Source organism: Mandrillus leucophaeus, unplaced genomic scaffold (genome assembly GCF_000951045.1).
Source record: "Mandrillus leucophaeus isolate KB7577 unplaced genomic scaffold, Mleu.le_1.0 Scaffold145, whole genome shotgun sequence".
NCBI classification, from domain to species: domain Eukaryota; kingdom Metazoa; phylum Chordata; class Mammalia; order Primates; family Cercopithecidae; genus Mandrillus; species Mandrillus leucophaeus.
The window spans coordinates 4,106,612-4,129,527 of record NW_012101421.1 but is presented as its reverse complement, the minus strand read 5'-3'; the positions used below and the strand labels follow the sequence as shown (position 1 = coordinate 4,129,527).

At 37.3% G+C, this 22,916-nt stretch overlaps 1 protein-coding gene across 14 annotated transcripts in view; it reads right to left on the bottom strand.

Annotated features, from left to right (window-relative positions):
* DTNA (dystrobrevin, alpha) overlaps positions 1-22,916 on the bottom strand; it is a 396,613-nt gene that overhangs the window by 54,322 nt on the left and 319,375 nt on the right. For 5 of the 14 annotated variants that reach the window (XM_011974401.1, XM_011974403.1, XM_011974400.1 and 2 more), the window contains 4 exons: positions 21,451-21,556; positions 19,124-19,290; positions 16,545-16,669; positions 9,773-9,856 (listed from right to left, as the gene is read on the bottom strand). The exons of 1 other annotated variant lie outside the window; for it this stretch is intronic. In XM_011974401.1, the coding sequence (XP_011829791.1) occupies positions 9,773-9,856; positions 16,545-16,669; positions 19,124-19,290; positions 21,451-21,556 (482 nt within the window). Of the gene's footprint in view, positions 1-7,971; positions 8,062-8,132; positions 8,421-9,772; positions 9,857-12,186; positions 12,196-16,544; positions 16,670-18,806; positions 19,291-21,450; positions 21,557-22,916 lie in introns of those variants that run through there. 8 more of the 14 variants (XM_011974402.1, XM_011974405.1, XM_011974406.1 and 5 more) reach the window with 5 other exon arrangements.

Below are 22,916 nucleotides of genomic sequence, written 5' to 3'. Positions count from 1 at the left end.
ACATTATAGATTCATTATGGGAACTACTCATTTTCTTTAGTAATTTAAAGGGCAATTTTAAAGTTTAAAATACAGTTTTATTAAAGTACAAACAGAAATATAAATAATAATTCATTATGTGTGGCTACAGTAAAGTCATCCAAAATCTACTGTGACAATTTGTAGTCACACTACATTGAGAAATATGGTATTAATTCTTAGTATTACAGTTGTATTGGTTGGTAATGTGTTTAAAGAAAGTTTGCTCCTCTATAGGTTAAGTAAGAATTTGCCCTGCACACTGGTAAGCCTAAAATTACCTACTCCTTCATGGAAAATAGAAAAATAAATTGTCTGTCTTTGTTTGAATACCAAATATTTAACTACTTGGATATAAATTACGAGGTTCTGCCAAAAATTTTCAAGAAACTCTAAGTCTACTAAATATATATATAATGGTTTATAAATTAGTTAAAATCTTAAAAACTTTATACTACAAGTTTTAAGGCTCTATTATAAAGCACCATTCTTTCAGGCCACGAAGTACTAAAAAATATAAATTTATACATATCACATTAGAACTATGTACATTACAGTTGGAATTCTTGCTTTATAATAGTGTATATTAAAAGATTCCTTGAATAGTGAGGTCTCTGATAAATTTAATGTTAAATTTGATTTGTAAAGAAAATGACTAGCAAAGAGTAGACATGCATGTTTGGCAGATGAATGACATTTTCACTCAGCTCTTCAGAAAGGCATCTGTTATACAAATTATTGCTGTACTTAAAAAGTTCAACTGTATCCAAACAAAACTGACTTTCTTTTTTGAGATGGAGTCTCACTCTGTCACACAGGCTGGAGTGCAGTGGCACGATCTCGGCTCACTGCAACCTCTACCTTCCAGGTTCAAATGATTCTCCTGCCTCATCCTCCTGAGTAGTTGGGATTACAGGAACACACCACCATGCCTGGCTAATTTTTGTATTTTTAGTACAGATGGGATTTCACCATGTTGGCCAGGCTGGTCTCGAACTCCCAACCTCAAGTGATCTTCCCCCCTTGGCCTCCCAAAGTGCTGGGATTACAGGCGTGAGCCACCATGCCTGGCCCAAAATTGGCTTTAAAAATAAATTAGATTGTGTTTTAGGAGAATTTACTTTCCTGATGACCTTAATACTTATCTTTATCCAGCATATTGATGTTTTCCTTTTAAAACTGCAAAACCTGCCCATCAGGGCCAAATAACCACCTTCAGCCATCATTTTCTGTGATGTACCATTATCCCACCAAAACACTTTCTGTTTTCTGTGATATACCATTACCCCACCAAAACTGCATTCCAAACTATGTCTACTGAAGCAGATCTCCATACATGCATTATGCAGTACCTACAGTACCCCTGCTGCCCAATATCCCCCCAATTACTTTTTGTAACTAAAGATAGATGAATCTATTACATAATTTATTTCAGATGCTTGCAAAACCATTCAAAACACTGTGTGAAACATCCATAAGTCTTCCCTCCAAACTAAACTATCTCCCTGCCTTCTTATGCTTCTTTGTTCCTTGAATCCCAGAGATTGTGGCAATAATTTCTTAAGCAAATAGCCGAATAATTGCACAGGGACAACCTCTCACACTGAATGTGCAAGATAACAAGCAAGAATCAGTAGAGAAAAGAAACACAGGAAGGTGAACCACAAAGATGTGTTTGCCACAAATTATTCTGGTGAAGTTCTATGGGAGGAAGAAGATGTGTCAGTGAAGGCCCAGAAATGTGGTTCCACCACTCAACACTGACAAAGCCCAAGCATGAAGGAGCCCTAGCCTCGGTATTGTGTAGGGGTAGGGATGAGAGAAGGGGGCAATAGGCCGGACTTTCCTTTGGTGGCCTTCTCCTTTTTTTTTTCTTCAAATCTTTGGGCTCCTCTCCTCCTTCCCCTATTCCACTTGCCTGTCTCCCCTCTCCTCTTCCTTTTCTTCCTTCTTCTAACCAGGTCCCTTCCTCCCTCAAAGGAATGAGACATATTCTATGTATATACATCTCTTAACTTTTGCTGTCATTTTCTTTGTGTTGGCCCTTGCCAGTGTTGGTTTAAAGAAATAGTTTAAAACCTTTTGTCTTCCTTTCCTTTCCCATGCGGATTCTTAGAAAAAACAATTCTTGGAAAATAGGGGAGTTACACCATGAACATTTATGAGTTTCTGGAAATAAACTATTTTGTTTTGCTATAGCTCTTAATTTCTAGTGCCAGAAGAACTTCTAACTTTTTGATACTCACTGTTCGCATAGTTTCTGTAATATCTAGAGTTAGCTTCAAATTCTTCTCATCATCTCTTTCTAGGAAGCCAAAAATATGACCACGTATAGCGGAAGCCAAATGCATGATGAAAACAAGACAAAAATGGCCACTCTTTCAAAATGAAATGAATCAAGAACCTTGAGAGTTGACTGGGAGACAGGTTTCACTTAAAACTTGGGTCTTTAAAGTCTTTTCACTTGAAGTACTTTCCACCAGAACCTCTTCCAGCAAAGTGAAATTTTTTCTCTTGAGTTGCTGTGAAAACAGTGATTGCTATGGTTTGAATATTTGACCCCTCCAAACTTCATGTTGAAATTTGATCCTCAATGTTGGAAATAGGGCCTAATGGGAGGTGTTTGGGTTATGGGGGCAGATCCCTCATGAATGGCTTGGTGCCATTCTCACAGCAATGAGTGAGGTCTCACTCTATTAGTTCCCTTGAGGGCTGGTTGTTACAAGCAGCCTGGCACCTCTTCTCTGTGGCTTGCTTCCTCTCTTCTCCTGTGATCTTGGCACAAACCAGGTTCCCTTTGCCTTCTGCTGTAAGTGGAAGCAGCCTGAAGTCTCACCAGAAGCAGATGCTGATGCCATACTTCATGTACAGTCTGCAGAACCATGACCCAAATAAACCTCTTTTCTTTTTCTTTTTTTTTTTGAGACAGAGTTTTGCTCTTGTTGCCCAGCCTGGAGTGCAAAGGCGCGATCTCGGCTCACTGCAACCTCCACCTCCTGGGTTCAAGCAATTCTTCTGCCTCAGCCTCCCGAGTAGCTGGGATTACAGGAACCTGCCATCACACCCAGCTTTTTTTTTTTTTTTTTTTTTTTTTTTTTTTTTTAATAGAGATGGGGTTTCACCATGTTGGCCAGGCTGGTCTCAAACTCCTGACCTCAGGTGATCCACCTGCTGTGGCCTCCCAAAGTGCTGGGATTACAGGCATGAGCCACCCTGCCCCGCCTAAACCTCTTTTCTTCGATGATTACCCAGCCTCAGGCACTCCTTTATAGCAACACAAAGGACTAAAACAGTAACGATGTGGGGCTTACAATGATCCCTCAAGGTTCTATATTATCACAGTCTTTCATAGACTAATTTCGATTCTAAACTTTCATTTTGTAGCTTGGCGGTTTGCATGGAGAAGTTAAGTTTCTAATTCTTTGTGGGATTTAGGATCAGGCACAATGGAACCTACTTCCTGACTAAGGAAAGAGTGCTTCCAGCATATCATTGTGTCAGAATGTGACAATGGCTTTCATACAACCCAGCCTGAGCTTCAAAAGCTGCTTCTGTTCTACATGCCTTGTCTTCAAATCAGAATGTATTCTTCCTTTTAAGCTCTGAAACTGGGAACTATTTGGGGTTCAACTTGACCATGGGATACACCTTTTCTAATCTGAGTTTCAAAGAGAAGCAAGACTATCATTTCTAAAATTATATGCACACAAATCTCTTTTTCTTATCATCTTTTTCTGTTCACTAATCCCTTGCCACTGTATGTGCATATCCTTTCACACACACATTATCACCGATGGTTGTGGAGGGCATGGCATGGTAAATTTCGAAGTTCATATATCTGCTGAAAGAAAAAAGGTAGGAAATATTCCTTTAGACTTCTTTTTCTAACAAAAATCCTCTAGCTTCTCATCATTTCCTTTTTAGACCTTTGGAAAGTAGCATATCTAAAGATGAACATAAAAAACCTTCTTCCAAAATTTTTCACACACACACACACACACACACACACACACACAAAATGACACAATAGGTTCTGGAAAAGTAGAACAATCTCAAAATGTTTCATACTTATTTAAAAAATTATCCCCTTAGCTTTGAAGGGTGATGACTGATGCCAATAGTTTTACTTCAGTGAAAATATTTGTGGGTTGGTCCAAAGGTAACAAATCACACACAGATGCTTCCTGGATACATGAAATATATTTTTAAAAACCACTTCTGCTAATGTTGAGTTACTATATTAGCCCTTGACAAAGATTATTTTTTCTTTTATTGAACATGATATTAAAGGCCTGGCTGCAGTCTCACAGAGAACAAATATTATAGAAACAAATTATATTAATATAGAATAATTATCACAATGGTTAAAAGAAAAACAATATTTGAAATATAGCAAATTAAGAACAGATATTTTCATTTCTATTCTTAAATTATTAATAAGCTTGTGTGACATTTGGATTTGTGAAGAATCACTTACAAAGTTGCCTGTCTCCTTAAGTAACTATCTATAGTGTATAAAATTTTCCTTCTCACTAGAATTACATAGTTTAGTAGTAAGGCCATCACACTAATTTAAATACAATAAAAAAGAATCCACAAATCTGTTTTGTCAAGAAATAATGTCTTGAAACATTGTTTCTTTTTTTCTAGATTTCAGTAGCTTACATCTGAAATATAAATTATCTATTACCTGAAAATTCATAGACCAGTATTAAAAAATAGGTTAGTGTCTCAGTGGGAAAATTAGCTGTCATCAATTCAGGCTGGCATAGAAGCTGAACCATCTCAAACAGGTACCATGGAAAAAATAAGAATTATTAGGTCATATTTAATTTACTACATTGTATCCAGGTATCATCAAGTCACACCAATTATACTTTAGTCAAGACAGCCTCTAGGAAAGTTTGCTTGTTGGTACAGGGCATGCAGAGACAATAGCCAAAGCAACTCTAGTAGGAGAATAAAGGTTACTGAACTGAACAAGATAGGTGACTGTGGTTTTAATCATGCACTAACATTTTAGTATAGAAAATTGTTAGGGTTGATGTGTAGACTGGTGTAATTCTGGTTTGGAAAAATCTAACATATTAGTGGAGCTCTGGGGCTACATGAAGTAAAGAATTATCTGCAGAGAGTGATTATTTCAAATTCATAAAATTTCATACAACATGCCCAGAAAGTTTGAAAAGAGTGAGAAATCTTCAGGGTGGTGCCAGATGTTGATTAAAAAATTTATCTGTTTTATGACTGAAAATAGATGGGCATTAATCTTAGAAAAAAATAGATATGAAGAAAACTTTGATTTTCAAAAGGAAAGGCTGCATTCAGTGTCTCAAATTTATTTTTAGCCACTTTTGATTACCAAATCACAACTATTTAAAATGTAGCTTGAACTTTTTGAGTCAGATTAAAAGCCAGGGTTGTTAAGTAAAGAATCTCTGGGTAAGCAAAAACATTTTTTAAAAATGAAAAAGGCACATTGAATTAGCATTTCTTGGGTTGAAAACCCAAACCTATCAATCAACTGACCAACAAGACAACCCAAAAAATAACTCACAACTGCTGCTCCTCTTGGAGGGATCAGGATTTGGGAAGTATCTGGGGTGGGTGCAGTCTCCTCATAGGAACTACAGAGCCTAATACAGTATCATTTTTAAATTTATTTTATTTTATTTATTTTTGAGATGGAGTTTCACTTTTGTTGCCCAGGCTGGAGTGCAATGGCACGATCTTGGCTCACCACAACCTCTGCCTCCTAGGTTCAAGCTATTCTCCTGTCTCAGCTTCCCGAGTAGCTGGGATTACAGATGCCCGCCACCATGCCTGGCCAATTTTTGTATTTTTAGTAGAGATGGAGTTTCACCACTTTGGCCCGGCTAGTCTTGAACTCCTGACCTCAGGTGATCCACCCGCCTCAGCCTCCCAAAGTGCTGGGATTACAGGCGTGAACCACCATGCCCGGACATCTAATACAGTATGATTAATTAATTACTTGTTATTGCAGCAAACCAAAAACTAGCATATTAGATTGTGTTCAACATGCAATATGAAATATAAGCAATTTCCTAATATTTGGTGGAGTGATAAGACCTGGCTAGATGTTATATAGTATAGTCAACGTGATTCCTTTTGTGAGTGCTTACCACTTTAGAGGTTGCAACTATGAAAATACCTGTGAAGACTTTATGATGTTTCTAAAATTGGAAGTAAAAGGAGTGTGACTAATTTTTTTTATTAGTCTTTACTGTGACTAATGAAGAAGTTTGGTCACAGTGAAAGAAGCTTACTTGACGTTAAAAAGTATTGGTTAACTTTCTCATCTAAACTAAGTAAGGATTATGGCAAGATAATTAAGATTTTAAAAAGGAGGCATGATGCCAAAAAAGATAGCAGATCCTAAGAGGCACAGAGCTGTGGGCAGTGAAGGGGAGAAAGAGCCTTTGGGGCCTGGCTTTGTGGTCAGTCCTTGCAATAATATCTGCAATAATAATAATAAGCTATCTTTCATAAGCTTAGATAATGTTGCTGGCTCACCATACATAGCTCTTAGAGCTCTTTCCCTAGTGGTGATAATAGATTTCCCTCAAATCAGCCATTCTTTCCTATAAATTTATAAGAAAACATAATAGATTTAGGCATATAGTTTACAATCAAGAAAATGAATGAAGTGAATCGGTCCATTGATTATGTTATATGACCCACATTCTACCTAACTTCTAACCAGCACTGAATGTACACATGTGCACATGTGCACACACACACAGACATACACACATGTAAGAAGACTTCAAAGGACCAAGGGAGAGTGCCTTTGAGAATCCCCCTTTTTTTTTCCTTTTAAGTAAAGGAAAAGTGAATCAAGTACATAGCTAAAAAAGATGTAAGAAAAGGGAATGAGACAGATGATGCTGGTAACCAGAGGTACACACTCATAAATCTGTATGAAGTAGATTACTAGGATGTCGAAAGATTTCAAAGTTTTATCCCTGTGTCTTTTGAAGATCAAAGTGGTACGCTTGTAAAGAGCCCTAGGTGAATAATGCCAGGAGTTTGTGGGGAGGATTCTGGAGTGGGGATTTCAATTCATCCTCATTCGGCTTTATCTTTCTAGGATCTGTCATGATACAAAAGACTGAACTTAGGCTAAAGAAAATATGGAGAACTTACCTACTTTCTTGGTGCTGCCCTATACTGACCGGCACTATACTTGGCTTGCTTAGGTTTTATTTCATTGTTGGGATGGGCTAGGGGTGAGGGCAGAGCCGTAGGTCATATTTCTTTGGTTCTGTTTCAATGATAGAAGTACAGGACCTTTAACTTTTGCCTACATCTGGCATGATGGATTTCTATCCATCTGAGTTTATCAACATGATGAAGAAATCAAAAGTGATTTACCACCAGCATTATCAAGTGATAGAGAATAAGCACTGAGAGCAAGCAACTGTTTTTGAAATTGTTACTTCATTAGGAATCAGACTGTCCTCCCTAGGGGGAAAATGGATCAGGTCCAATGGTACAGAAAGGTACAAGTCCTCAAGTCTTTAACTGCAATGAGGTCCAGCTATATGACATTGTCCTAGCCTCACCTAGTTAATGATCTTTCCAATAGACTCCTTAATTCAAGAGTCTTAGAAATTACCATCTGGGGTTTTTGCAAATTGTACAAAAGCAGAGACTTGTCCAAACAAGATCCAGCTTGATACACTTCACATATACACATCTCTTATATACTGGTATGAAGCTATGAAATCCATAAAATATGTGGAAAGGAGAGGAAAGAGCTGCAAAGTCCAGCTCAAGTTGAAAAGTCTCAACACAATTTCATTAAACCCCAGAAGACCTCTATCTCCAATAAGACATACTACGAGAGGATTTTAGTGCTAGAGTAGAATGACTATGAGTCTAGCTATGGAACTACTACTATGATTAGCAATTCAGGGCTGGGATACTGACCGTGCACCGTGATCAAGCTGATTTACGTACTGCTTTATGAGGGAATGCTCTTCAGCCACAGGGCTGGATGCACTTATCCCCTCAGGTAACCTGAGGGATTCAAACAATGAGACCTCATTAAAACTTCCCATGGACAGAGCAAGGCCCACTCAGAGAGGAAAGACATTTAGTGTACACAGCTTTATTGAATAGCACCCTCAAAACAGAAACCGTAGGCCAATCTCTGTGGTGATAGAAAGAAATGTGAGCTTTAAACAACATATCTATGGTTCACAGAGAACATTCCAAAAGGACTGAAAATGGGAAAAAATGGAAATAATCATATTTTGGGTTAATGGGTACCATGCACCCTGGAGGAACCAGAACAGCTCAAAGTATTATAGGAATATTTTAGGGTAGAAGAAGTCATGTTATCCATCTAGACGCATCCACCAAAAGCACCGTCCGAGCTGAAATGATATAAAATGACCTTCAGTAAGGATGGGGTCTACCTCTGCTTGACATTTGCAGAATGCAGAGCTTCCTAATAAAAATACATATTTCTAAACATCACGTCAGGTCTTCCCTACACAGATGCACACCTGTGTCTCTTTACAGACTTTACAGTTTATGATTTCGTTCCAGAAAAAAAAAAGGTTGAATTTGCTGGTGATTCTAAAAAGGAGTGCTAAAAGGAAGTTACTGAGGGCCTAAACCATATTATTCTACTGTGGATGTTCTGCTGTATAAAACTGTCTCCTCGTTTCCACTTGTTACAGAACTTGTTTATACATCAGAAACACCATATTCTGTTTATTCTGCTAATTACAATTATGGGGAACATCTTCATCTCAGGTTCCTGTTGATGGGCACATACAGGAACTCAGAAGAAAAAATCAGCTGTGTTCTTAGTCTCATTGTCTTCAAATCCTCAGTTGAATGTACCAGGATATTAGAGTGAAACTGGCACCTTATAAACCTCTTCAGGGAAAAGATGAATTATGTGCATTTTGTGAAATATGAGGCTGTACTTTTTTTTCTGCTGAAAGGCATTTGAAATCTTATGTTCAATTACTCACTCCAATTTTCCTTACCTTTGTTTTTGCTTTCCCATGAGCCTTCTTCATGTATTTATAAAATAATTATCTGGTGCTTGATTTGCAATTATTTGATCAAATGACTCAGAGCACCTCTTGACCCTGCATATGTCTGATGCTAACTCTTAGAGAAATATTTGCTTCTCCTGTTTCTTGCTCACATGGGAATGGATCTTGTGCAGATGCAGATCCACCTTTTAAAAAAGTGATTATTATTATCGATGACATTGCTTATATGGAAACTACATTTCCAAGTTTGGTCTTTAGCCTCTAGCCTCAGGAACTCCAGGGTTCACCAACAAAGGATTCTTTTGTATCTTAGCTTTAAATAATGACACGCTTCACCATTTATATAATAACACACCATTGCATCTTGAAATTCCAGTTTCTTGACTTCAACAGACCACTCTGAGGACTATGAAAGTGACTTCCTTAATAAGATGGGAAGCATATGTGTCAGCAGTAAAACTGAAACGTACCCCACATTCTTACTGTGGATACATTATAAATGCAGGTTTCCAGACATGACATTAATCCCCAAAGCCACCATACCCCTCTTTAAATGCATACAAATGAATGAAATTGAAAACTCATAATGGATATTTGCAAGCTTGTTTCCAGTAACAATATTCTGCCCTTGGCTTGCATGAGAATATTTTTGTTACCACAAAATCAAGGCTCATTACCAAAGAAAGGGCTTATTTTATAATAGGGTTGGAACTTACCTCCTGGTAATAAAAGGACTTCCTGAGGAGGGAACAGAGTGGGAGAACAGGGTGTCATTCATGCTGGTTACAGGTCTGGGAGGCCTAAAACAAAAGACAGTGTGAATAGAAAGTTAAAACAAATAAAAGTCACACATTTAAAACTCTCCCTCATCCTTCCAGGAAAGGGGATGGGAAGATCTGAGTTCTATCTTTCCCAGGATCAACAAGAAATCTTACATTTTCCAATTAAATTCCTTAAGTGTTTTAAAGTAACATTTCCTTGAGAATATATAATCTCAGGTAAACACTGGGAGGCAGATCTCCAGACACCATGTGAATGTTGATGTGAGCTTTGAGCCTTGATGTTTCATTGTATCATATTCTGGAATGAAACAAGGATTTTGAAGAAGGCAGTGGTATTACTTCTACTGCCTTCTCAAGAAGCCTTGAAGACCTGATCACTGAATCTACGTTCTCTTGGAAAGAGGAAGTTTCCTGAGGCTTTGGAAGGTTCCTTCTGTGTTCTCCATGATGACGGGCCTCTCCAACATGCCTGGTCTGAAAGGACACAGGCTGTACAACCATATCATACCTTATTTGCCTTTGCTCTAAGTGAAGAGGCAAGTAAGCTCCCCAAGGATTTATGAAGTTAGTTTCTGTTGTTTGGGTGGTCCATATGATAGAGTATATGGTGTACGGCATCCCATAAGCTTCACTTGTTTTCTTATGATAAGAGAAGGAAAACAGAGTTCAATTTTCCTCAGAATTGTTCATGGTTCTAAACACCAACTGCATAGAGTCCATCTTCCTTGGTCTGATTTTCATTTCATTCTGTCATTCTTTTCCTATCATGAATGTTTTAGGTCAGGTAAAATGATAGGACTAAGATCCATATCTCATCTCCAAGGCATTTTTAGTCTTTTTTTAGGTTCAATATAGGATAATGAATGGTAATATGAGATGGGATTTAGAGTTCAAAAGATGGAAAATGAGGTGGGGCATTTTCTGAATCACAGGAAATTTCAGTTTCACTATAATTCTGTATTTGAGTTTGACAGTATAGAACATTTTGAAGATGAGACATTAATTATAGCAGCCTAAATAATCAATTTATGTTGGCTTGATTAAGAGCCAAATTTGTAAATGGTTTAATTTTTACTTTAGAGAACAGCTTTGGATTCTACAACGAAGACATTCTGGGAAAAAGATAGACTTGTATATCCCAATGTATTGACCGGAATGGACATGAAGCTCTGCAGGTTTTAAAATGTCAGCACTACATGCAAAAATTCACTGAGACTTAGAATAACAGTCTCTGGGGTTAGGGATAAAAGATTACAAATATGGTGCAGTGTATACTGCTCGGGTGATGGCTGCACCAAAATCTCACAAATCATCACTAAAGAACTTATGTAACCAAATACCACCTGTACCCCAATAGCTTAGGGAAAAATAAAAAAATAAAAATAAAAAATAACATAAATTCACCGAAATTTTTTCATGGTAGCTGGTGCTAACCTATACTCTGAGATTTTGTAAGACATATCATCTGTTAGACGAAGCCAAAACAACAGATTCACTATTTCATCTACTCTAGACAAAACTGAAGTTCTGAAAACAATCTTAGTGTTTTGCATTACTTATCTAAGATGCATCTTTGATATATAAGGGAGCAACACAAGGCTAGTTTAAAACTAACTCTGCTTTGAGTTGAACACTAGCAATTTAGAAGAAGGATGCTAATTTTATACAAATGTCCTCTGTGAATTATGAAAAGTTTGATCTGCTAGATTTTAAAACAGTGAACAGAGTATAACATCTTCATCGTAGCTTTGCAAAGAGTTGAAAAAAATACTTGACCTGACACTTCTGATTTTGTCTTTTTTTTTTTTTTTTAACTTTTCCATCTTCCTCCATGTCTAAAAATGAGAAAACAAGTGGATTTAGAATACGTTTTAACTAGCTTGATAAATGTATTCTATTGAATCCGGTCACTACAAAGCTGAAATCAAGGTTTCTCAGCAAATGGCTTTGTTTAAGGTCTACCATTGAAATGTTGAACTTGGGACAAAGAATGGCTAGCCCTAGCACCAAATGGTGGTTTTCAGAGGAACTGAAATTCCTATTTCTTCCACAATCAAATGACAAGTTACCTTATCTAACAAATGGCCCACACTGGGAATTTTGGACATATTTGGTTTTATGTAAAAGAAACAGCTCCACAAAATAGAGTAAGTCACAGGGGCCTTCTGGACGAGATCTTCACAGAGGACAATTTTATGTAAGTGTCATCCTTGTAAACTGAGTGTACAGCACAAGAAGACTTATTTCTAAACTAGCCTCATATTGCTCACTTGTTTTGTGTCTCATCCCCACTTATGATCATGATTATACATCTTCATAAGTAGACTGGAAACTACTGCACTACTTACCAAGTATCACTTTTGGCAGCGAAAAATTGAACAGAATACAGACCGTTAATCATGGTAACATTTACAAGCAATACAATAGTTAAGAACAAATGTCAAAGTACCAAAATGTCACCACCTGCTCATTTCTATTTAAGGACTAATTCATGACTGGCAGCACCTCTCTACAAGATGGGTAGAAAATCCCTTGGCTATAGTAAAAAAAAAAAAAATGGCATTTTCTGTGTGTCACATGCCTCATTTCCATATGCAAATGTACGTGTGTGTTTGTGTGTGACAGAGATATTAGTACTATAACCTGTTTAAAAATCCTATTGATTCAGTCTCTCTTTTTAAAATTTATTTTTTACCATATCTAAGTCTACCTGTAAAATGTTAATTTGTTACATAGTCAGACTGTGCCATATTTTTGCAACTTTTTTCACATTTAAGTTGTGGCCAGGTGTGGTGGCTCACACTTATAATCTCAGCCTAGGAGTTCCAGACCAGCCTAGGAGTTCCAGACCAGCCTGGGTAATATAGAGAGACCCTATTTCTACAAAAAATAAAAAAAGAAAAAAAAGAAAAAATTGGAACTTGAGTTTTAAATGAGTAATAAAAATATTTTCTAATATTTTCATTAGGTATTGATAAAGCATTTTCCATTTATTATTTTCTCAATTTTATTCATATCTTATAATGCTTTTGCTGCTCAACTTTGGATGCAGTATGTATTAGAGGACTAGTAGCAATTTTTAAAAAAATTTTACTTTAAGTTCTGGGGTACATGTGCAGAACCTGCAGGTTTGTTACACAGGTATACATGCGCCATGTAGTAGCAATGTTTTTTTTTTGGAGTCGGAGTCTTGTTCTGTTGCCCAGGCTGGAGTATAGTGGTGTGATCTCGGCTCACTGCAAACTCTGTCTCCTGGGTTCACGCCATTCTCTTGCCTCAGCATCCCTAGTAGCTGGGACTACAGCTGCCTGCCACTACGCTCAGCTAATTTTTTGTATTTTTAATAGAGACGGGGTTTCATCGTGTTAACCAGGATGGTCTTGATCTCCTGACCTCTTGATCAGCCTGCCTCTGCCTCCCCAAGTACTGGGATTACAGGCGTGAGACACTGTGCCTGGCCAGCATTTTTTAACACAATAATTACACAGCAAGATGTACATTTAAGAAGACTGTATAATGTTCAACATCAAATTTTATGTCCATGAGCTCTATAATGTTCTACATATTTCAGCACTATGTAAGGACATACCGTTATCCTTCACTTAAACATTTACATCATGGACTTTTTTTCTGAATATGTCTTTGAAGAATTTCTATTAATTTACAAAATCAACACACTTTTTCACAGTGGCAAAAACAAAATGTTTTATTTTGAGTCTGTGCTATAATTCCCAATGCCCAGAACCTCAGGTCATCAGCACAGGACAGAGTATGCCCATCAATATTGCCAATGCTTGCACCCCACTCACTGCTCCCTTCTTACCTCTGTCTGTAAGCTTATCCATGGGTGCAACTGATACGGACTGGGATATTTTTGTGACGCTACACCCAAAGAATGACAAAGATGTGGTTTGTACTACAATTAAAGGTTGCTTAATAAATTATTTAGGAAAGCACAGGGAAAGGTCAGAGAGGGAATGAGGATGACCAAGACAGAGCTACAGATAGAAAATACATTTTTATTGCTATGTATAGTTCTATGGAACATACTTTTAGGGTGATTTTTGCTAGAGAATGATAAAGCTTACTTCACATATTTCTGCACTACGACAATATTCCTTCTGCATAAGATCTTTATAATTTAAGTCATATTTGGGAGTAATAAATTAAGGGCATTAAGTGGAGGTGGGAGTATTGGTGTGTTTTATTTCTTAAATTTCACTTATTTTCACTGTACAGCACTGTATAAAAGTAGTGGGATGGCTTATTATAAAATGACATGGTATGGAATGTCATATATTTTTGTCTAATTTATCAAAATATTATTTACATACATTTGGAAGAAGTGTGAATATTCATTAATTCCATGTACATGTTCATTATGGCAGATTAAGAGAGCATTCTTTTTTATAAATGATTAAGGCTTAATACCATTTATTTTTTTATTTAAATGTCCTTGATGTGCCTATGATAATTTAGAATAGTTAAATGAGCAATGCATTTTAAAATTAGAAGTCTCAGAAAAAAGACATGGATATCTACTCATGACAATAGCATTTGAATAAAGAAACAAATATGGAAAAAATTTCTATGGCTAAAAATAGAACAAAAATATTCTGTTCTAAAATAGACTTGACATTCTACATCCAGAATGTCTTGTATGTTATTTCAACAATTAAATATCTTGTGCACTTTGAATTTTAAAATTAAAACTTTCACCCTGGGAAAATATGTTATCAGTGAGTACAGATCGGTATTCTGATTCAAGGACTCTTGAGGATCTGGTAAAATACATACAGGTTTTCTCAAAAGAAGACACATTTTGTACAGAATTTTAAAATCTCTCCATGGAACATAAACTAAGAATGTATTGTGTAGCTTAGCCCTCAGTTACTTCAATAAATGACAAAACAGATTATATTGCCCCATAAGTCAAAATTTAAAAATTATTACTCAGCCAATTAAATACCTCTCTCTCTCTCTCTCTCATACACACACACACCACCCAATCCTAGCACCCACTGGATACAAGGCCCTGAGCTAGATAATACTCCAATGTGACTCACTGTGAAACAGACTTTTACATTGCAGTACATCACTTCCTAACTCTTTGGAGGAGTGTGAAGCAGAAAAGCTCTTAGAGCCAGGCTATTCACACCCACACCCCCTATCTTCATGACACCCAGCAGTTCCGTTGAAGGCTGCTTTCTTGGGGTGAAACTCCTAGCAGGGCTGGTAGGAAATTACTCTCAGCATAGCTCAGGGAGCACCAGCTGCTCTCACTTTGCTGTGGTCATTTATTAGCAACTTAGTGATTGTGTCTAATTGGCTATGGGAAGGAAAGTCTAGACCTTAATAAAATCCTTCATAAGCTCCTGTGAGGTAGATTGCTGCAAGTGGTTGGCCCTTTGGGACATTCCCCAGATTTATTTATCCCTGGCTTATTTTAAGGTTTATTTATAGAAGCATAATTTCCAAAAATAAGTTAACCACATTCTACAGAATTAGTTTACATTAGCTTCTGGAGGCTGAGCCCATGCCAGCTTGTAAGCTGAGAAACAGGAGCCTTCAGGCTGTGTATACTGCTGAGGTCAGAGATGTCTCAAAGCACCCGCAGGAACAAGCAAAAGAAAGCCCCAAAGTATTTATACAAAGCTCACAGATGTGACGCAGCACAAATTGTTTGGTGGTATTTGCTAAGGTCCGTCGGAGAATGTAGGTGCTGCTTCCATGAAGGTCTCATACCCACCACAGTGCCCCTTCTGGATCATATGCTGAACTGCCTGAAGCATGAACTTTGCATTGTTGAATTTCTATACTGATAGGTCCCATCAGCCCACCTCTTGATGTCAACATGCAAACACAGGCCCTGTGGTGTGACAGGTTCCACTGAACTGTGGAAAACAACAGGCAGTTCATAAGGAGGCATCTGTGACTACATGTTATCTAATTGTGCATAGAAGCAGGTAATGAGACTCTTTCTTCTTAGGAGCCCAAGGTAACACCAAGGAAAAAATTGTTTCTTCTACCTAAGCCCCCTTGTTATCTTGGCCACCCAGGCCTGAGAGAGGTTCAAAGGCATGAAACTTCCGGGAGGTAGCAGGGATGGCTGGAAGGACCGTTTGCTGGTCCAACACCTTCTGCCACGAAACTCACACATACTTTGAAGAAAAGAATCTTTGAATATTCTGGTAAATTTTCCCAACACTCCCCCTTCCCCTGCACAGGCTATGATTCTTCTAAAGTTATATAGCTTGGGATGAAAAACAAAAGTAATTTCTAGATTTGCTGGCATCTTAAACTGGGTCTGCAGAGCAATAAAGAGCTTTTATATTTGGAACTCAAGGCACATACGAAATTAAGGAACAATATGCCATAAATCATTTTTTACCACAGTGATCCCATTGATTGTTAACTTCCAATGTGCAGGCACCACTAACATCCATATTTTGTAACTAAGCTTTCTGAAATATTTTCCACCTTCAGGCGAATTATGTTAGTGTTGCATATTTCACTTGTCTGCCTGGTGGAAGTACTGTATACCTCAATAACAACAAAAAACTGTAAGGGCATTACTCTGACTTTTTAAAAAAATTAAATGAAAAATCTTGGTTGCTGACCACTGATAGGGAATTGCCTTTGTGTGGCTCCAGACATGTGCCCTTGAAGAAAATTTTCTCTTTACTGGGAGGGTAGAGATACTCACACGATGTGAGCCAAGTTGAGTGGCTTCTCAGGCTGATCTGGGAACATGGGGTGCAAAGGTTCACGGCTGGAAGCACAGCTCAGGGACTTGCTTAATGCATTAGTCAGCTTCTTAGCAGGTGATTTCTGGAAAGAAGAAGGAAGGTAGAAGTGACAACAGCTAATATTTATGTAATATTTTATCAAATGATTTGCTTTTCATAGTAGATATTCATTCATGGAAGAAATCCTTTTCAGTGCTGACTCTGAGTCCGGAAGTTTGCTCAATGCTGGGAAGACAGTTTCTGAACAAGCTGCCTCCTGCTGCTCAGTGTCAGCAAATGCTACAATAAATGGGAGCAGGCATTGTGCATGGGGCACCTTCGCTGGGACTTAGTGGCCTGCAGGAGTCCTTCTGACAAAAACTCAGCAGACTAGGAAGGTCATTCGAGATGGAGGAACAGTGAAGGGAGCCCTTCTGGGGAGCAAAGCAGGAGGCAGATCATCAAAATCTTGATATGGCTTGTTAAGAACTGTCTCTTTATCCCCAGGACAGAGGGAGACCATGAAGAGTTTAAATCACAGGCATGACAGCATCAGACCTGATTCTAGAAGGACTGCTCTCACTTAAGAACAGAAAATGGTTTGTGAGAAAATAGGTATGGAAGGAAGATGAGCAGAAGGTTTTGCAGGAATCCAGGTGCAAGAAAGACGTTTCAGGTGTGGCTGAACACATCCAGTTAGAAGTGAAAATGAAACTTCAATCTGAGTCTTCAGAATTTGAAATTCAGGTTATTTCCAGAGAATCACGCTGCCTCTTTTTCGTTTAGACTGTTGGGATGTTTATCTTGACATTATGCAGTCAAAATTATACAAAAAGCAGCCTACCACATATATTAGGTTGGTGCAACAGCAGTTGTGGTTTTTGTCATTTGAAAGTAATGGCAAAAACCGCAATTGCTTTTGCACCAACATAATAATAAAACTTTAACCATATTTTTTCTTTCCATAAGGAACCATTTCAAATTTTGTCACTTTCTTTTACATCTAGAGTCCTTAATTGGTAATATAATGAAGTGACTATTGTCCTCATTTTTTAAAAGCTAAGTAATAAGAGCATTGCTCGAGCAATCCCTCTGGCTTTTGTTAGGAGATGTAATTCTTAGAACAGTTAAGATAGCAGCAACAGCAGCTCTTTGCACCACAAACCATAGGGCCTTCTGTCTTCTCAAGAAGTCTGATCCTTCTTTGTACGGATAGTGCCCTGGAATACAATTTTAGAGTCTACAACCCCTAAGAAAGAGGCTCCTTATGTGGATTTAGCATTTACGTAAAACAACTAAATCTGATTAAGTTTTCAAACACCAAATCTTTTAGGATATGGGGTCGAAGTTTGAAAACTGGTAATATGCTAACAATAAGAAAATAGAAAGTTTTAGCTCCTATCTTCTAAACTAAATTGTAGTTCATGATCCGTGTTCATGTATCTATCTATCCTCAGCATGACATAAACAACAGTGAGGAGTTGCACTGGAATTGGCAAGTTCTCAGTATACTCTGCCTTGGTGAAGAACTGTTACTTGAATTCAGAATCTGACTGGTGATGAAGTACTAGTATATCTATACTGAATATTAGTTCCCAATAATAATTCCTAGGAAGAATATTTTGATTTAAGAAGTATATTCTGAAGACTTCTTTAAGTAAAGACTACAGGTTGAATTGAAATACATTAAAATATAGCAAAACTCATAAATAGGTTGGATTTTCTTGTGACAGAACTTTTCCAAGAGGTGCTGGAAGGGCTGAAGGTATATCCCACAAGATCCAATCTACACACCCTACAAAAACCCATCCTTGAAGAGATGCACAAGGGCAACACTGCTGGAACTGATCTTTGAGTTTAACTAAGATAAACGTCCGTAAATCATAATCCACTTGAACAGTGAGCTCACAGAGTCACATTTCCTCCCACAGACCTGGTGCCACATGCTCCTGAGAAGACATCTATCACACAGACACTCACATGCCACCTTTGCCAGGTTGGTCACTCAAACTCTTCATGAAAAGATGGTTTGCTAATATAACCACAATCTCCCCTCCCCACCCTCTGCAGAAAAGTAAAATGGAACAGTATTATTAAGTCCACACTCTCCTCTCTCATACTTGTTTCTTTAATATTCTAGTCATGCACTTACAAGAACTCCAGAATCTAAGTAAAATAAAACTAACAATAATTTTTCAGCCGTTTCCACAAAACAAAACTTGGAAAAGATTTTAACTTACTGTGAATGTAAGACTATGTTCCAGAAGGTCCTTGCTGTTCAGTTGTTATTTAAATCGGTACTGAATTATCTATATTCCAAGAAGTAACATAGTTTTGAGTCTTCCTATATTTTAAGTCTCAGGAAGCTACACTGGGTTCCAACAGAATAAGTAAGAGCACCCAGTGGGGTGGAGGGTGGGAGGAAGGGGGACTGAATACTAGACCTGGGATAGAAGGTAAGTTTGCCTTTTAATTCTGCCACCATCCTTGATATTCCCTTTAATTCTGGGCAACACTCACACATCCAACTCCAAGTATTGCCTGGACCTTGCCTTACCCATGACGTGTACTCTTTCATTTGGTGCTGGTTGCTATGAGAACCACCGGCATGTCCCCTCCAGAAGCAGTCCTGACAGAGCTGGTAATTGTGACACTGTTGGCATCGGTAGCGAAATCCCATCATACTCTCACTGTGGCAGTAGGAACACTCCACCGGATGGAAGACTAAGGGGGAAGTAAGTGAAGGAAAAACAAGAAAACAAAAGTATGAACCAGAAGAAGGAAAAATACAGCCTTACAGGAATTGTACCTTTCTTCTCTGCACCACGATTTCAGATGATAGTTGATTTGGGCTCAGAAAAACATTTAGTTCATTCCTGGATTCTCCCACAACCCTTTTCAATCATGCCTGTGGGGAAATGAAATGAAATGGGATGGAGAAGAGGTGTCCTTTTAACAACAAAAATCACTGTAATGCCATTTGCTCTTTCTATTCCCATCTCTCACATAACAAGAATTTAAATTGCCCAAACAGACTTGCCTTTACTCCAAACTGCCCTCTGTCTCCAGGAGACCAGCACAGCTCACTGGAAGACTCAGAAACACAAGGGGTGAATGCCGATTGTCCGGTGGGAAGAGAGCAAATATCAGAGACATGGAGAATGCGAGGAAGAAAAAAGAAAGGAAGACGGGCAGAGAGTGGAAAACTGGATGTGGATGTGAGAATTAAGTTACTTTTTAAAAAATGGAGTGACTAATGGCTTACTTAATGACTGGTGTTGCCTATATCTGACAAACAGATTTTTTTTTTCTTTCCTGAGGCAGGAGTATAGGGCCCTAAAAAAGATGTGTAAGTTATCTGAAAACAGTTCTAAATAATTCAGATACCTCAAGAGACAGTTAACTTTCTTTGGTAGGAAATTTGAATTATAAAGCAGGCAAAGCAAAATATTAGATTTGAAGCGAAGTAAAATATTAGATTTAAGTGATCAAAATCCAAGTAATTATCTACATGCTATGAGCTAGATACTAAAACAACAATAACAATTCTTGCCTTTGGTAAAGCTATTCTCTGGCCTAACCAGTCAGGAAAAACACTACAAATAATAATAAATGAAGATAAAAAGCAAAGTGTAAAAACAAAGACATAACTAGCTCTGGACACACTGTCTTCTAAACAAGTGTCATAACCTTCCTTTCTGGCTCTTGAGAAAGACTAGAGTGGGACTTGAATCTAGGGACAACTGTTCTGGGACAGTGCCTGAGAAACTGATCTCCTGCAGCAGGAAATGCTGAGAGAGAAGGAATGAAATTATAGCTTTATGATTGGAAAATGACTAGTTCTAGAACTGTAAACAGTAACATGAACTCATTTTGCATACTAACATGGACCTTGATTGCTCTTCACTTCTGCATATGGATAAACAAAAAAACTATGATTGTTAGTGATTGCAGAAAAAAAAAGTAAATTCATTCTTTAAATTTTCTCCATTAGAAAAACAGGATAAATTCATAACTTTTAACTAACTGAGATAAATAAGGGCAGATGCTCAAAATTCTGAATGATAATTTAAAATTAAGCTAACTTTAGCTCAATGTATATTAAAGAAATACACAGAAGTTGAGTAATATATAGAGACTTAAGTTAAATCTCTAGTAAGAGATATAGACTAAATTATTTCCTCGTCAAGTCTGGAGAAATTTCAGAGTTACATTGAACAGTAAGTAGGAACACCGAAAGATTAGATGGAGGCACTGAACAGTTCCATGTTTAAATTTCTGTAAAATTTGCCCCAAACTGTATTTCATACTTAAATCTGGATATGCCAACAGCAGTTCCTTTTATCCTAGAAATACTTGCTTTAAAAAAAGACATGATACGAAAGTTATTTTACTCTTATCTTTAACGTTAGTACAACTATTGAAAGCTCACAATCTGGAACATATGACTGAAGATTAACAGGGTGCTATGATCTATTTTTTTTTTCTCATTTCTCCCACCTATTTCTGGTTGAGTGACTGGGAAGAAATAATCTGTGCCATGTATGCAAATATGAGAAATTCAGATCTAAAACAAATACAAAATAATGTCACACTCCTTGTTGAAGTTCGCCTTCTATTGTGCCAAGTCTTTTAACCATACCTGACTTGTAATTAAGAAGAACACCATGAGATTTACTAAGTTTTTAGAACTGACAGTCCTAATTTTTCAGTGGTCCTTTAAGGCCTTCCCAAACAGGGAGATCGGTTAGTTCTCTCCTAAACAAAACTAAGAGGCACTAAATAGGCTTCCCTAAAACAACGACCTGGGCTTACTAACTGTAGAACTAATGGCCTAATTTCAATAATTTAAAAAATCACCTTTGCTCGGTAATAACTACTCACCATTTTCCACATTCGCTAGTCGATGCAGAAGAGGCAACCAGACCAGACACTGCGGGGGAGGATCCGACATAAGCGTGTCCAAGAAACCATTTAACGTGACTTTTTTCTGCATTTAAAAAAAAACAAAAAAACATAAATTCAGGACAGAGAATCATCTCAGTTTACCTGCTATGTAAATATCATATCATTTGAGACTGAAACAAAAGAGCACTCAATAAACCTCTAATATCTGAAGAAACAGAACTTGCCAAATGTGTTATTAAACTAGTTCAGAACTGAAAACATTGCTTGCTTTTTATACCTAAGCATACATAGGACTGAATTCTCTCCACTGAGGCTGAGTCAATAGTATCACCAGGAGAAAAACAATTCTGAGAGCATCATTTGTATATATGAAAGACAGCATAAAAATAATGAAGAAAAACAAAGAATTGAAATTCTCCATGGAATTTTACTCAAGAATGCATCATAGCTCACTTTATAATTTTCCTATCAGTCAGTCTTCTAAATTTATAGAATAACTTCCCTTTCGAGCTTCCTCAACTTCCTTAAGTACTAAATAATTAGTGGTTAATGTGAATGGTTCTGTTATACAAGAGCAGGAGGGAATGCTGTTAGGACAGAACCATCTACATTTTTTAAAACTTGTTCCTTTTATTACTTTATATATAATTCCTCTCAATTCAGTCTGCTTCTTTCTCAATATCCAGGTCCTTTTGGATTACAAAAGGAATGCATTGTATCTATAAGTTCCTTTCAAAATGATAAAAGTAAGAAAGCTATATTAATACATGTACTGTAATGGTATAAATAACAAAATACATAGTTATATGCAAAAATCACTACTTGAAATTTTGAACTAGAATATCAAAGGGGATGGGATAATATTATTTATTTTTAAAAAATATTTATTTATTTATTTACTTTAAAGATGGAGGTCTCACTATGTTGCCCAGGCTGGACTCAAACTCCTGGTCTCAACCATCCTCCTATCTCCTCTTACCTACCTCAGACTCTTGAGTAGCTGTTATAGCCAATTCATTAAGTACAGAAATAAACTGGTCTTATTATTTTTATGTTACCTCTTTTCATACTTGAAATGATCTTATTCCTTTTGACTATTTGTCATACTGGCTAAAAATCACTCCTGGAAGTTTCCAACAATGTTGTTATGATTTCAACACGTATAAGTTGCCTATCATCAAGGATATGTACAAATCATAGAACAGTCTAGAGGATATTTCAAAAGGGATTTTGAACATGGCAATATCACATATAATTCTTGAACACATAGATCCTTTTTTTTCTTTTTTTTTTTTTAGAGACAGGATCTCACTCTGTGGCCCAGGCTGGAGTACAGTGGCACAATCATAGTTCACTGAAACCTTGAACACCTGGGCTAAAGGGATCCTCTCATCTCAGCCTCCCAAGTAGCTGGGACTATAAGTGTGTGCCACTATACCTGG